The 15,504-nt window shown below is 40.3% G+C and overlaps 1 protein-coding gene across 1 annotated transcript in view; it reads left to right on the top strand.

Moving 5' to 3' along the window:
* Positions 1-4,511: 4,511 nt before the first annotated feature.
* Positions 4,512-15,504, top strand: part of LOC132405559 (protein diaphanous homolog 1) — a 116,147-nt gene continuing 105,154 nt past the window's right edge. Inside the window, exons 1-4 of the mRNA XM_059990456.1 lie at positions 4,512-4,628; positions 5,094-5,188; positions 11,366-11,467; positions 14,819-15,058. Of these exons, the coding sequence (XP_059846439.1) occupies positions 4,535-4,628; positions 5,094-5,188; positions 11,366-11,467; positions 14,819-15,058 (531 nt within the window). The 5' untranslated portion in view covers positions 4,512-4,534. The remainder of the gene's footprint in view (positions 4,629-5,093; positions 5,189-11,365; positions 11,468-14,818; positions 15,059-15,504) is intronic.

Genomic DNA, 15,504 nt, shown 5'->3' with positions numbered 1-15,504 from the left:
TCTTAACGAGAAGGCTGTTCATGGCCAATTACCGCAGCTATATTTTTGGATATGAAGGGAGGTAAAGCAAAGCAGCCATGGTATTAAATGGCAGAGCAGGTATGAGATGCCTAGTGATTTACTCCTGTGATTATTTCTTATGTTCTCAGTGGTTTTTGAGTGGGTAATTGAAAGCCTTACACACAGCAAAATGAAATAAAAAACTGATGTATTAACGTGGTACTTCCATGTGCTTGGTGGAAAAAGTCGTAAGTTTGAAGGGGCTGTTGGAGTAGTGTGGGAAGACGTTTTGTCAATGCGCTGCAGGCATGGCGTACCTGAGATGCAGCACGTGATGCTTTGGGGTTAGAAAAAAAATGTTGATCAAATGAAATACTTTGATATAACAGCTTTTGAGTTGCAAGTACCATGCAATTGCATCGTGTGTCTTTCAGATTCACATTCATGTATTTATCACATGTACATTGAAAGTTGAAGGTTTAAAAAAAATGTAGAGATACAGAATAGAGTAGACCCTTCGGGCCTTTCAAGCTGCACTGCCCAGCAACCCTGACAATCCCAATTTAACTCCAGCCTAATCACGAGACAATTTACAGTGTCCAGTTAACCTACTACTCAGTACATCTTTGGTGTGTGGGAGGAAACTGGTGCACCCAAAGGAAATCCACATGTTCACAGGGAGAATATACAAACTCCTTATCGATGATGTTGGAATTAAACTCCAAACTTCAACACCTTGAGCTGGAATAGTGTCACGTGAACCACTATGCTGCTGTGGCATGCTCTTAGCCCTTTTCTCCTGCGTTCTCCTGGTAATCTTTGATGCCCTAATTAATCAAGCACCTGTCAACTTCCATTTTAAATATACCCAAAGGTTTGTCCTCCACAACTATCTGTGGCAATGAATTCCAGATTCACCACCCTCTGGCTAAAGAAATTCTTCCTCATCTCTGTTCTAAAGAGACATTTGTTGTATTCTGAGGCTGTGCCCTCTGGACCTAGACTCTCTTACTATAGGAAACATCCTCTCCACATCCACTCTATCTAGACCTTTCAATAGATTTCTGTCTCAAGTGATATTTAACCTTTACATGACACTCTATCTCACATAATGAATGCTCATTTGGCTTCATGAAGGTCAGTCATCTCAGCATCGGGACATGGTGGCTGGAGATTCCCAAGAGAGTACTTCATCAATGCCTTTCTATTTTAACAAAGAGGGCTGTTCATTACTTATTACACAACCTACTAACCAGTACTTAAGGAATTTGTAATTCCTTAAGTAAATCAGTGAATCCTTGCTCCCCCTGCCCATTGAAAGACCTATAAATTTAAATTAATTAGTGCAAGATAATGTTCATGGATTCAGAAATTTGATGAGGGAGGGGAAGAAGCTATTCCTATAATGTTGAGTGTGTGTCTTCAGGCTCTTGGTAGCACTGAGAAGAAGGCATGTCCTGGGTGATAGGGGTCCATAATGCTGGATGCCACCTGTTTGAGACCTTATCTTTTGAAAGCATCCTCGATGCTGGGGAGGCTAGTGCCCATGATGGAGCTGGCTCTTTTCAACTTTCTGCAGCTTTTTTCCGATCCTGTTCAATAGACCCTCCCCATACCAGATGGCGATACAGACAGTTAGAATGCCCCCTATGCTACATCTGTAGAAATCTGTAAATCTTTGGTGACATACCAAGTCTCCTCAAACTCCTACTAATATATAGTTGCTGTTTTGCTGCATTTGTAATTGTATCAATGTGTTGGGCCCAGGATAGATCTTCAGAGATGTTGACACCCAGGAATTTGGAACTACTCATCCTTTCCATTGCTCATCCCTTGATAAAGACTGGAGGACTGGTGTGTGTACCCTCGACTACCCCTTCCTGAAGTCCACAATCAGTTCTTTGGTCTTACGGACACCAATAACAAGACATATGTCAGGACTGTTAACTAATTCTTGGATGATTTCAATTCCAGCCACTCTAACAAAGCTTGATATAGATAGAAGTCTATTCTGGCTTCTGCTCCATCCTTTTCCCAAAACACCAACTATTTATTCCCCTCCAATATTGCTTTTGTTCCTCCAGTATTTTGTTAGTGTTGCTTAAGATCTCCAGCATCTGCAGAATCTCTTGTGCTTTTGATATCATCCAGCTTGATTATATCTTGTCACCCAATCTAGCCATTCACTCTGCATCATTGACCGGTGTTGTTATGTGTGCCATATACAAAGAATACTACAACGATATGCACAGCCCATTCCGAGAAGAGCCCCCAACCCATGACATCTTCAACATAGTAGGACAAGGATTTCAAGTGCATCACCCACTGCATGTTTCGTTACATGTTGCAGGACAGACAGACTTTAAAGTGCATGTTCATTTGTTCTTATTAAATCTAAATTCAAGAACTGCTTCCTCAACAGCAATGGGGCTGCCTTCACCCAAGAGATTGCAATGGTTTCAGGAAACGGTTCACCACCACATTTTCAGGGGCACTTATTGATGAGAAGTATATGCTGGCCTTCCCAACAATGCTCAGGTAGACAAAAGAATGAAGACACAAATCTGCAGCTTAACCGATCACTTTTGAAGATGACAGAAGAACGTTTCAGGTTACTGAAGGATAGCGTTACACATGTCATTCTAAGTCATTTGCAGTTGATGAGAAAGTATTCCTCACATTACACTAATTGGGTAGATGTGAATTTGTGGCCTACTTTAACAGCTCAGGTGGTTCCTGATTTTTAGTTGCAGTTCATTCCCCACGGTAGCTGCTATTTCTGCTCTAATCCTTTGGAAAATAAAAATCTCAATGGAATCTAATTCCAAAAACTGGTGTGAGCATTTTGTCTATCATGCATTCATTCAATTGTTTTATTTTGTGGTACATCTGGACCAAGATTAAGCTTTCAAGATGAAGTACCCTCATGAGTGTAATTCAGTTTTCAGCAAACATCTATGTTTCAGCATTTACTAGCAAATCTAATTGAACAATCAAGGTCAGGAGCCTCATGTCATTGTGTTGTTTCACTTAAGATTCTACATGATCTTGGAGCTCTGAGATTAATTCTGAATTCTGGCTGATGATGTCAATTAATTAAACACAAACTCAAGAGATTCTGATGCTGATGATCCAGTGTAACTGGCAAAAAGGTGGAGGAATTCATCAGGTCAGGGAGCATCTATAGGGTGGAATAAACAGTCGATATTTTAGGCCTGTTGTTCTCCTTTCTTTCCAGTCCTCATGATGGGTCTGTGTACGAAACTTTGACAATTTATTCCTTTCCGTAGATGCTGACTGACCTGTGAGTTAAACTCAAGCTGCTTTATACAAAGTGTGTTTGTTCCTTAACTTCAGGAAAATGTGATAGTAAAAATTGAAAAGAAAAAGAGAAAGCAATGCTAAACTTTGGTAAATTTATAATTATGCCTAAGGTTTAGTTTTGTGTATTCTGGAAACTACTTAATTGAGCAGCTTTAGGGTGTGAGGCAGAGATTTGCCAGATGGAAAATAGGATAGAACACCTGGTGCCTGGGAAGGCTGGCATTGTTTTCCTTGGAGATTTGAAAATGATCTTCAGGTTTGTGATATTTTTTTTCAATAAGGAGAGCTATTTTCATTTTCTCATGACTGGTAGGTAGTCAGAGGCAATTTGTCAGTTGACAAAAGAACGAGAAGCAGGATGAGAATTTTCCTTTTATATCAAGTTCAGATAATGTCACAAAAGCAGACAATAACCTGCAGAAGGAAATTAGGTAAATTCTTGAAATGGCGAATTTTCAAGGCTTCAGGGAATGGGCTTGATTTGTCTGATTTATTACTCCAATAGACTTAAAGCTAAAGTGGGAATCTTGCTCCTTCGTACATTTCTACCACCATACCATCAAAGGTATCAGCAATCGTGGGAGGTATAAGAGAGAAAAATCTTTGTTGGATCCTGATGCTTTTGTGATTCAAAGGTTCTTCAGAAGCTAAGAATGAGGCATGAACATTGTTGCTGGCGTCCGTTTTTAAGATATTTCAAGAGTGGAACCGAGAGAACAAAAGAAAAGGCAGAGGAAAAAGCAGTTATGGACATCTTATGCTCAGACTAGGATGACAAAAATTCCATTGTGAACAATTAACCTATAAAATAGCCAGATAGAAGGGCTGTGACACCTACTACTGAAGGCTAAGAAGTTTCTAGGAAAATACAGAAGCAACTGTACCATAATTACTGGAAAATTAATTGAACAATTACATGCATTCAGGTCATCATAAAAACAAATACAAGCATGCAGAGGAGAGTTAAACTACAATAAAAATACAAGGAAAATAACAATTCTACACCCTCAAATGTAAATGTTTCCACACAAATAATATTATCAAGCATCCTAAAGTGTACTACAATTTAAAACACCTATTTTCACTGGGATGTGAAGGGCACTAAAAATAATCATTGTCCTATTTGTCTTTATTTATTCATGCTTTATACATGTGTATTTTGAATGCCATTTGAAATTGAACTTATTCTTGTTTCTTTTTACACACAGTTATGGTGCAACAAGACACGGATGACAAAAAAAACACCCAAAAGAAAAAAGTTAAAGAACTAAAAGTGTTGGATGGCAAAACAGCTCAGAATTTGTGTAAGTACATTGATAAAATGCTGCAGTGTTTATTAATATGCATCTATTAACCTTTGGTCTGACAGAATAAGGTTAGTGAGTTTTTCTTACATCTGATATAAAGGTCTGCTTTATTTACCACATATACATTGAAACATGGAAGCAAACATGGAATTGCATTGTGTTGCATCAAGTCAAATCACCGAGGATTTTGCTAGGCAGCCCGTAGGTATCACCAACACAACATGCCCACATCTCACTAACCCTACTCCATACATCTTTGGAATGTGGGAGGAAACCAGAGCACTAGGAGGAAAGCCATATGGCCACAGGGAGAAGATACAATGTACAAACGCCTTACAAAGGCGGCAGTGGGAATTAGAAGATGATTATTGAATGGATTTCCGTGATTGTTTAAATTGATTTTGATGTAAATTAATTTATATTTAAACTGCACATAGATATAACATGTTTTATTTTGTGTAGCAATCTTCTTGGGTTCTAACCGTATGCCATATGACCAAATAAAAAGAATGATCCTTCAAGTGGATGAGAAAACTCTAACAGAATCGTTGATCCAGGTAACTATCTGCAATATTTCTTACAACTACTTTACAGCAGCAGTTTTGCTAGATGTTAATTGTGAGATGGGTAGAAACCGTTTAAACTAATTTTAAGTAACCAGTACACGTTATTATATTTCTGAAACCCCGCTGGTTTCCTTGGCTGCGGAAGTCTAAGGAAGACGCACTCCAGTCCCTCTGAGATTGAGATGGCTCTCCCACCCCAAACCCCAGTTTGTGTGGATGCTGTGTAATTTGCTACCCTGTTACAACTCAATACCAAGAGATAACAGACTCCACATTGCATACGACTAAAGGAATTATATTTATGAAGCATACTTAACTAAAGAGTTAATAAAGAAAAGAAAGAAAAAACACAAAAAGCCCATTATAATTAACCAGTCAAATGTGCACAAGTTGGAGCTCACCTTGAACTTCTGTCACTCATGCGCTGGGCCCTCGGTCTGTATGAAAGCTCACACCACCTTCCAAACGTTGCTCACAATCCATTTCGAACAAACGGACCTCCCACCGAGTCATATCCTACGACCAGTTCTCCCCAGTATCTTCACTCTTCATCTCCCACAGATCAAAAATACCAAGACCAACCTTAGTATCCCTCACCAAAAAAACATGCCCCCCAGTTCCACCATCCTAATTAGATGGCACACATTCCTCAACATCCCTTCAACAATAACCCAAACAGGCTGAAAGCAGAACAGACTGCTCTTACAAAACTGCTAAATGAAATACCTATGAGACCATGAGATATAGGAGCAGAAATAGGGCACTTGGCCCATCGAGTCTACTCTGCCATTCAGTCATGGGCTGATCCAATTCTTCCAGTCATCCCCACTCCCCTGCCTTCTCCCCATATCTTTTGATGCCATGGCTAATCAAGAACCTATCTATCTCTGCCTTAAATACTCCCACTGACTTGGCCTCCACAGCCGCTCGTGGCAATAAATTCTATGGATTTACGACCCTCTGATTAAAGTAATTTATCCGCACCTCTGTTCTAAATGGACATCTTTCAATCCTGAAGTTGTGCCCTCTTGTCCTGGACTCCCCTACCATGAGAAATAACTTTGCCATATCTAATCTGTTCAGGCATTTTAACATTCAGAATGTTTATATGAGATTCCCCCCCCCCCCCCACCCCCATTCTCCTGAACTCCAGGGAATACAGCCCAAAAGCTGCCAAATGTTCCTCATGCAGTAGTCCTTTCATTCCTGGAATCATTCTTGTGAATCTCCTCTGAAACCTCTCCAATGTCAGTATATCCTTTCTAAAATAAGGAGCCCAAAACTGTATACAATACTCCAAATGTGGTCTCATGAGTACCTTATAGAGCCTCAACATCACATCCCTGCTCTTATACTCTATACCTCTAGAAATGAATGCCAACATTGCTTTCACCTTCTTCACCACTGATTCAGCCTGGAGGTTAACCTTTAAGGTATCCTGCACAAGGACTCCCAAGTCCCTTTGTATTTCTGTATTTTGAATTCTCTCCCCATCTAAATGAAAGTCTGCCTGTTCCACCAAAGTGCATGACCATACACTTTCCAACATTGTATTTCATTTGCCACTTCTTTGCCCATTCCCCTAAACTATCTAAATCTCTCTGCAGGCTCTCTTGTTTCCTCAACCATAACCACTCCTCTACCTAACTTTGTATCATCTGCAAATTTAGCCACAAATCCATTAATCGCATAGTCCAAATTATTGACATACTTTGTAAAAAGTAACGGTCCCAACACCGTCCCCGTGGAACTCTACTGGTAACCGGCGGTCACTCAGAATAGGGTCCCTTTATTCCCACTCTCATTTTCTGCCAACCAGCCAACGCTCCACCCATGCTAATAACTTCCCTGTAATTCCTTGGGCTCTTATCTTGCTAAGCAGCCTCATGTGCGGCACCTTGCCAAAAGCCTGAAAATCCAAATACACCATATCTACTACATCTCCTTTGTCTACCCTGCTTGTTATTTCCTCAGAAAATTGCAGTAGGTTAGTCAGGCAGGATTTTCCTTTCAGGAAACCATGCTGGCTTTGGCCGATCTAGTCATGTGCCTCCAGGTACTCTGTAATCTCATCCCTAACAGTCAATTCCAACAACTTCCCAACCACTGATGTCAGGCTATCAGGTCTATAGTTTCCTTTCTGCTGCTTCCCACCCTTCTTAAATAGCGGAGTAACATTTGCAATTTTCCAATCATCTGGTACAATGCCAGATCTATCAATTCTTGAAAGATCATTGTTAATGCCTCCACAGTCTCTCCAGCTACTTCCTTCAGAACCCGAGGGTGCATTACAGTAAAGCGTACCTACAGCATAACAGTATAGATGTGAACCAGGGCATTACATTTCATATAACTTAACACCGCAGTAGCTGAATAAATACTACACTGAATGATTTTGGCCAGATGGATCACACCTTTTAATCAGCCCCAGTAACAAAGTCTGTCCAGATCATGTACACAAAATGTCAAACAACCACTCTCATCAGGGAGGAGGGATGCAGCATCCACATCAGGACCAGCGGACTCATAAGCAGTTACTTTCCTCAAGCAGTAAGGCTGATCAACAACTCTACGCACTCCTCCACACACCCAACCACCAGTCAGTCACCTTTCATACAGACAATCCTGAGCCTCACTTACCTTTATGGATATACAATCGATCTATGTATATAAGCAGTCTTTAAGTATCTGTATTTATTATGTTTTATTTATCATTATTGTGCCTTCATTTTAGTGTGATTTTTTTTTTGCGCTGCCTCAGATCTTGAGTAACAATTATTGTGTTCTCCTTTACACTAGTGTACTAGAAATTACATTAAACATTCTTGAATACCCTACTCCAAAAAGAAAAAGTAAAGTGTTGACGATGCTGTCATATTACTTGTGGGTAGTATTCGAATTCTGCTATCAAAGTATTGGAGGTGGATTATCTTTTGATATACAGTACATAATTCCCATTGGCATCACTCCCACAACCTGCTCCAACAATGTCTTATCTGCCTCTGTTAAAATTTCTGCTTAATTAGCTGTGCTACTAACTTAAACTAAAGAACTCAGCAGGTTAGACAGTATCTGTACAGGGAATAAATAGTCGATATTTTGGGCTGAGTCCCTTCATCAGGACTGGAAAGCAAGGAGGAAGAATTCAGAATAAGTGGAGCAGATTACTGTATTGCTTTGGTGACAACTGTTGAATAAAGTACAAATTGCGCCTACCTGTGCCTTACCAATGGTAGCTGCACAAAGATGGCATGGCACAAATACTGAGGATCTTTGATAGATGCTATCTTCTGAAGGTAGTGCCTCCTGCAGATACTACCAGTGAGGATGAATGTGCCTGTGAAGTATTTGAACAGAATCTGCCACTACTGTGCATTTGAATTACCCATCCAAGCCATGATGCAGTCAAGTTGGATATTTTAAACAGCACATCTGTAGAAGCTTGTTAGAGTGTTCGATGACAAGTCAAATATCCTTAACCTTCTGGGCTCAGGACAGGTCATCCAGTGTGTTAATAACATCATAAGACCTAGGAGCTGAATTCAGCCATTCGGCCCATTGTGTCTACTCCACCATTCCATCAAGCATGATTTATTGCCCTTCTCAATCCTATTCTTCCACTTTCTCCCCAAGGCTTTTGACACCCTTACTAATTAGGAACCTATTAATCTCCACCTTAAATATACCCAGTGTGTTGGCCGTCACACTGTGGCAATGAATTCCACAGATTCACCAGCCTCTGGCAAAAGAAATTCCTCTCATCTCTGTTCTAAGGATATCCTTGTATACTGAGTCTGTGCACTCTGACCATAAGGCCAGAAGCTATAGGAGCAGAACCAAGTCTACTCCTCTATTTCATATTGGTGGATCCAATTTTCCTCTCAGCCCCAATCTCTTGCCTTCTCCCTGTGTCCCTTCATGTCCTGAACAATCAAGAATCCTATCAACATCTGCCTTAAATATACATAAAGACTTTGCCTGTGGCAAAGAATTCCACAGATTCACCACTCTCTGGCTAAATAAATTCTTCCTCATCTCCATTCTATAAGCATGGCCCTCTATTCTGAGGCTGTATCCTCTAGTCTTAGACTCTCCCACCTCGGAAACATCCTCTCCACATTCACCCTCTCAAGACCTTTCACTATTCGATAGGTTTCAATGAGTTACCCTTCATTCTTTTAAATTCCAGTGTATACAAGCCTAGTATTCTCTTCATATGACAAGTCATTCAATCCTGGCAACACACACAAAATGCTGGTGGAACACAGCAGGCCAGGCAGCATCTATAAGGAGAAGCACTGTTGACGTTTTGGGCTGAGACCCTTTGTCAGGACTAACTGAAAGGAAAAGTAGTAAGAGATTTGAAAGTAGTGGGGGGAGGGGGAAATGCGAAATGATAGGAGAAGACCGGAGGGGGTGGGATGAAGCTAAGAGCTGGAAAGGTGATTGGCAAAAGTGATACAGAGCTGGAGAAGGGAAAGGATCATGGGACGGGAGGCCTCAGGAGAAAGAAAGGAGGTGGGGGGGGGGGGGGAAGCACCAGAGGAAGATGGAGAACAGGCAAACAACTAAATATGTCAGGGATAGGGTAAGAAGGGGAGGAGGGGCATTAACGGAAGTTAGAAAAGACAATGTTCATGCCATCAGATTGGAGGCTACCCAGCCGGTATAAGGTGTTGTTCCTCCAACCTGAGTTTGGATTCATTTTGATAGTAGAGGAGGCCATGGCAAAATGAATGCAAACTCAGGTTGGAGGAACTACACCTTATATACCAGCTGGGTAGCCTCCAACCTGATGGCATGAACATTTTCTCTAACTTCTGTTAATGCCCCTCCTCCCCTTCTTACCCCATCCCTGACATATTTAGTTGTTTGCCTGTTCTCCATCTCCCTCTGGTGCTCCCCCCCCCCGCCCTTTCTCCCGAGGCCTCCCGTCCCGTGATCCTTTCCTTTCTCCCCCTTCCATTCTGAGTCACAGAGGCAGACTCAGTGCCAGAAACCCGACCACTGTGATTTTCATCTGTTGGACATTCTCTCCCCCCCACCCCCCCAACAGTATCCTCTGGTCCTAAACTCCCCATGCAGCAACCTCTATTCTGGCCTATCAATACTTGATGGCTTTCAATGAGATCCCCTCCCCCCATTAATGTCTTGCAATTTAAAGCTGTTGACTGTCTTCACCGTGGATCCCTGGATGTAGACTGATGCATGTTTGCTCTCATCCCCTTTCATGAAGTCAACAATCAACTCTTTAGTTTTACTGACATTGAGTGAGAGGTTGAATGATAAACCTGTAGTTATCAGAAGCCTCATCTAAATACCAAACATACTGGAAGCATTCAGCCAGTCAGGCAGCATATATGAAATGGGAAGCAGTTTTGATGAAGTTTAACAAGCTATGCCTTGACCTCTTCATTGTGAGAACTGGTCTTAAAAGGAATCATTTTACTGATACCAGACAACATGAAGTATTAATTCTGTTTCCCTCTCCATAGGTGTTGCTTGATATGCTGAGTTTTTCCAGCAATTTCATTACCTTTAAGCTTAGCTTTTTTTTGTCAATGCACTTGACAATGTCATATAAGAAAGTGTGTTTGATAATTCCAGTTGACTGATGGATGTTGTGGATGAGTTGGCAGTTCTTAATATTAAAGCATTTTGTGAAATCTAATCTGATCATCATGGGAGCTTAAATGAGCCTGAAAATGCAATGATGAATATTTGAAATGAACTTTAACTGAGTTGTTCATGATTTTTTTTTTGCCATTATCATGTTTCATTAGTTGTATTATGGTTAAATTATTGTTTACTATATTGCATTATAAGATTCACGCTAGTACTTACTTAAGCCCATCACCCCTACTGGGACATTGGGTACCAAAGGTAGCTTGCCAGAGTTCTCTTTCTTTGGCCAGTCTTTCATGTGTCTCCAGATGTGCCAAATTTCTTGGTGTATCCCTCCTCTCCCAGGCACGAGGCCTTTGACTCTTCTGTTAGTGATTCTGTAGCACTGGGCTTTTACAGGATGGGGTTGCTAGTCCCATGCCCAATTCTCCTCCTTTTTCAGCTGGGCTGGGACCGTCCATGGTGGAGTTATTCATGTTGGTGGTGTTCACTAAAGTAGCTGCTCAAACTGTAGACAATAATATAAGCCTGTTTTCTTTTCAGAATCTTGTTAAGCAGCTTCCTACACAGGAGCAATTGAGTGCTTTACTTGAGCTGAAGGATGAATACGATGAGCTCTCAGAACCAGAACAATTCGGAGTAGTGGTATGTATTTTTATACTACAAAAATGCCACTCAGTTCTTTTTTTTTTGGGCAGTCATCTTTCAGTAACTGTTGAGGTCTCAAGTTGATTTCTCACCTTTGTATCAATCAAACTTTGTAATACTGCATATTGTTTGTTCCACTCCCATTAGGGAGGAGGCCACATAGCATCCACACTAGAACTGCCAGTCTCAAAAACAGTTTCTCCAAGTAGTAAGGCTGATCAACACCTCCACCCACTAACTTCACTGCTACTTTATTATTTTCTGTCAATTACTGCATATACAACCTAGCGCCACTTTATGGACAACCAGTCTATGTATAAAAGCTATCTTGTGAATTTAGATATATTGTGTTTTTTATTATTGTATTCTTTTTCTTTTTTTGTGCTACATTGGATCCAGAGTAACAATTATTTTGTTTTCCTTTACACTTGTGTACAGGAAATAACATTAAACAATCTTGAATCTTGCATCTTGAATTCAAACTGCATTAAATTTAACTTTGCACTCAATACAAAATGTACTAATTTATAAGACAGTCTTTCTAAACTGAGCAGTCTTTTCAAACCAAATGCCACTCATCATTAGCACAGGAGCAGAAACTGGCCCTTGAACAATCAATGAATACTAAAAATGCTATACTCTTAAACATTAGTCAAGGAAGTTGTGTTACGGATGAGACTTTGTTTTATTTTTGTTGCAATGTCACAGAAGGATAATAATTATGCTGGAGAAAAATTATTCCCTGCTGTTGTTTGGGTCACAGCCAGCCAAAATCTGATATTAAATCCTGTGAAGCACTATAGAGCAATACTTTCAGTCCGTCACCTTTTATTATGGCTCCTCTCATCTTCAACTAACCTCGCCTGGCATCGTATTAAAATTGGGAATCAATTTCTTTCCAACAAATATCCACTTTCATTGTGACGATATTCAATACCTCTCAGAAAAATAAAGCTTGAAGGAAGCCACTAGCTGAGCACTTGATCTTTTCTCTGGTAATGTCCCAAAAAGATTTAATTTTGTTTCACTTCATTTGAATGATGTGCTTTTTAAAAATCAGCACTTCGGTCCACATGTGTGTACTTGAGGCAAGCTTATCATCCTGCTTCCCTGGCTGTGGATAGAGTGTCACTTTTTATTTTACAGTGTATTCTTGGGTTACCTAGATCTACAGGGTAAAGGGAATTTACAAGAATTCCTAAAGGAAAACAAACTGTAGGGGGGAGTATCCTGTCTGTGTCCATATACCCCTAGGTAACTTGAAAAATAAGACCATGGGGTATAAGAGCAGAATTAGGCCATTTAACACATCGGGTCTACTTGGCCATTTCTTCACGGCTGATCCATTTCCCTCTCAGCTCGTCTTCTGCCTTCTCCCCATATCCCTTCATGCCCTGACTAACCAAGAATTTATCAACCTCTGTCTTAAATATACCCAATGGCTTGGCTCCACAGCTGCCTGTGGTAACAAATTTCACAGATTCAGCACTCTCCAGCTAAAGAAATTCCTCCTCATCTCTGTTCTAAATGAATGTCTGACTATTCTGAAGCTGTGTCCTCTGGTTTTAGACTCCCCCACCATAGGAAACATCCTCTCCATATCCATTCTATTGACAATTTCAGAAATATTGTCCTGGTACCATTGCAATCAATATTGTTAGTCATGTATCAAACAAAAACATATTTTTCAGGGAGAAAAGATTTTGCAATCTAATCATCATAGGCCAACTGTTATTTCTGCTCTAATCACCCCCTACCATTCAGTGAACTCACACATGATTCTACACTTTTTCATCCAGCCCCTTGGTTCTTAAGATTCTTTGTCCACGTAGGATTGATCTTAGAGTAGGTTAAAAGGTTAGCACAACATCATGGGCCAAAGAACTTGTGTTGTGTGGTAGTGATCTTATTCTATCACAGTTCTCTGGAATGGAGTTTCAAACAGTTAATAGTACTCTGAATGAAGGAATTTATTTCCCATCTTTGTGCTATCTGGGCGACTGTATCCTGAGTCCATAGACTCTAGTTCTGAGCATTGAAGTCACATGAAACAACCTTTCTGAAAACCACTGTTTTCTTGAGAAGAATCTCTACAAACTCTACAACCATTCCTCATAAGGCAGCCACTAATGTTGGTAAATAATATTTTAGACTACACTTTGCCATATAAGAAAGCTGAATGTTGAATGCAAGTAGAGATTTAAGCTGAAACCTTATGAGAAATTCTTCAGACCACATTTGGAGTTTTGGGCCTCTAATCTAAGAAAAGATGTGCTGGCATTGGTGAGGGTCCAGAGGAGGTTCACAGGAATATCCAGAGAATTAGAGTGTTAACTTATGAGGAGCATTTCATGGCTTTGGACCTGTACTTGCTGCAGTTCAGAAGAATGGGGGTGGGGGGATCTCATTGAAACTCATCAAATATTGAAAGGCCTAGATAGAGTGGATGTGGAGAGGATGTTTCCTATAGTGAGTATATCTAGGACCAGAGGACATAGAAGGATATCTTTTTAGAACAGAGATGAGAAGGAATTTCTTTAGTTAGTGGGTGATGAATTTGTGGAATTCTTTGCCACATAAGGCTGTGGAGGACAATTTATTGAGTATATTTTGAGTGGAGGTTAATAGGTTCTTGATTAGTAAGGCCATCAAAGGTTATGAAGAGAAGACGAAAGAGTGAAGTTGAGGGGGATGCTAAATCAACCATTATGGAATGGCAGAGCAGACTTCATGGGCCAGATGGCCTAATTCTGCTCTGATGTCTTATGGTATAAAGCTGCTTTGTGAATGTCTACATGATGAATGGAACACAGAGGGCAGCGTAGATAACCAGACCTTTCAGCTTTTGGTTATTTGAAAAGGATCTTGTAAGATAGTTATCAATGTTTTATTAAATAAACAAAGACCTTGCAGTTACATAATACTTTCAATAACAGCACTTTTGACAGATATCTCTTGGCCAGTAGAACATTGTGCACCAATGAGCAAATCTCTCTGAGAAGAGAATGCGAATGTTCAATTAAATTTTTCAGCATTTAAGTGTTCTAAAATGCGCAATAAGGAACTCTTAAAGTCATGATGGAAATGTGGCAGCCAATTTATCTGCAGCTTTCCCTAGTTTTCTACAAATTAAGAATTTGTGCAGCCAACTACAAGAACAATTGCAGTGCATGCCTATGCAACATTTAGAGTGTTTCCGAAGGAATGATGATCCCTTGAGTTTTACATTGCCATTGTTCTAATTTGTTTGCCCATTTCTGATAACATACTGTCACAAAGATATGATAATATTACATTTTCTAGTTTTCTATCTAGTTTATGAATTTTGTTTGTATTTCACAATTGCAGATGAGCTCTGTGACCCGCCTGGAATCCCGTCTGAATGCAATACAATTCCGGCTGCAGTTTGAGGAACAAGTTAATAACATTAAGCCTGACATTGTGTCAGTGAAAGCAGCCTGCGAGGAAGTGAGATCCAGTGAAAATTTTTCCAAGTTAATGGAAATCATCCTTTTGATAGGGAACTTCATGAATGCAGGATCGCGGAATGCTGGAGCATTTGGATTCAACATTAGCTACCTTTGTAAAGTAAGTGGCACTGCTGAAGTACAATTATTGCAGACATTAATATTTAATTTTCTCAAACAGGAACTAAATGGAGCCATGAAATGTCCTTGGCAAGTTGGATTAAGAAGAATCCCAAAACACTCTTTTACATCTATGAGGAGGGTAGCTAAGAAAAAATAAATCCATTCCAGGTCTAAAGGAAGATAAGCAAGATAGGGCTTTTCTCTTTGGACTGAAGTAGAATGATAGAGGTGTACAAGATGATATGGGGCAGAGATTGAGGGGATAGCAAGAGTCTTTCTCCCAGGGCAGAAATACTAATACCGCAGGGGCAGAATTTTAAGGTGATTGGAGGAAAGTATAGGGCAGGTGTCAGAGGTAAGTTCTTCACACACAGTGGTGGGTGCATGGAAAGACCCTGCTGGGGGTGGTTGTAGAGACAGATAGATTAGGGCAGTGACTCCCAA

The sequence above is a fragment of the Hypanus sabinus genome, chromosome 15 (genome assembly GCF_030144855.1).
Source record: "Hypanus sabinus isolate sHypSab1 chromosome 15, sHypSab1.hap1, whole genome shotgun sequence".
Lineage (NCBI taxonomy): Eukaryota > Metazoa > Chordata > Chondrichthyes > Myliobatiformes > Dasyatidae > Hypanus > Hypanus sabinus.
This window is presented reverse-complemented; position numbering and strand designations above follow the sequence as displayed.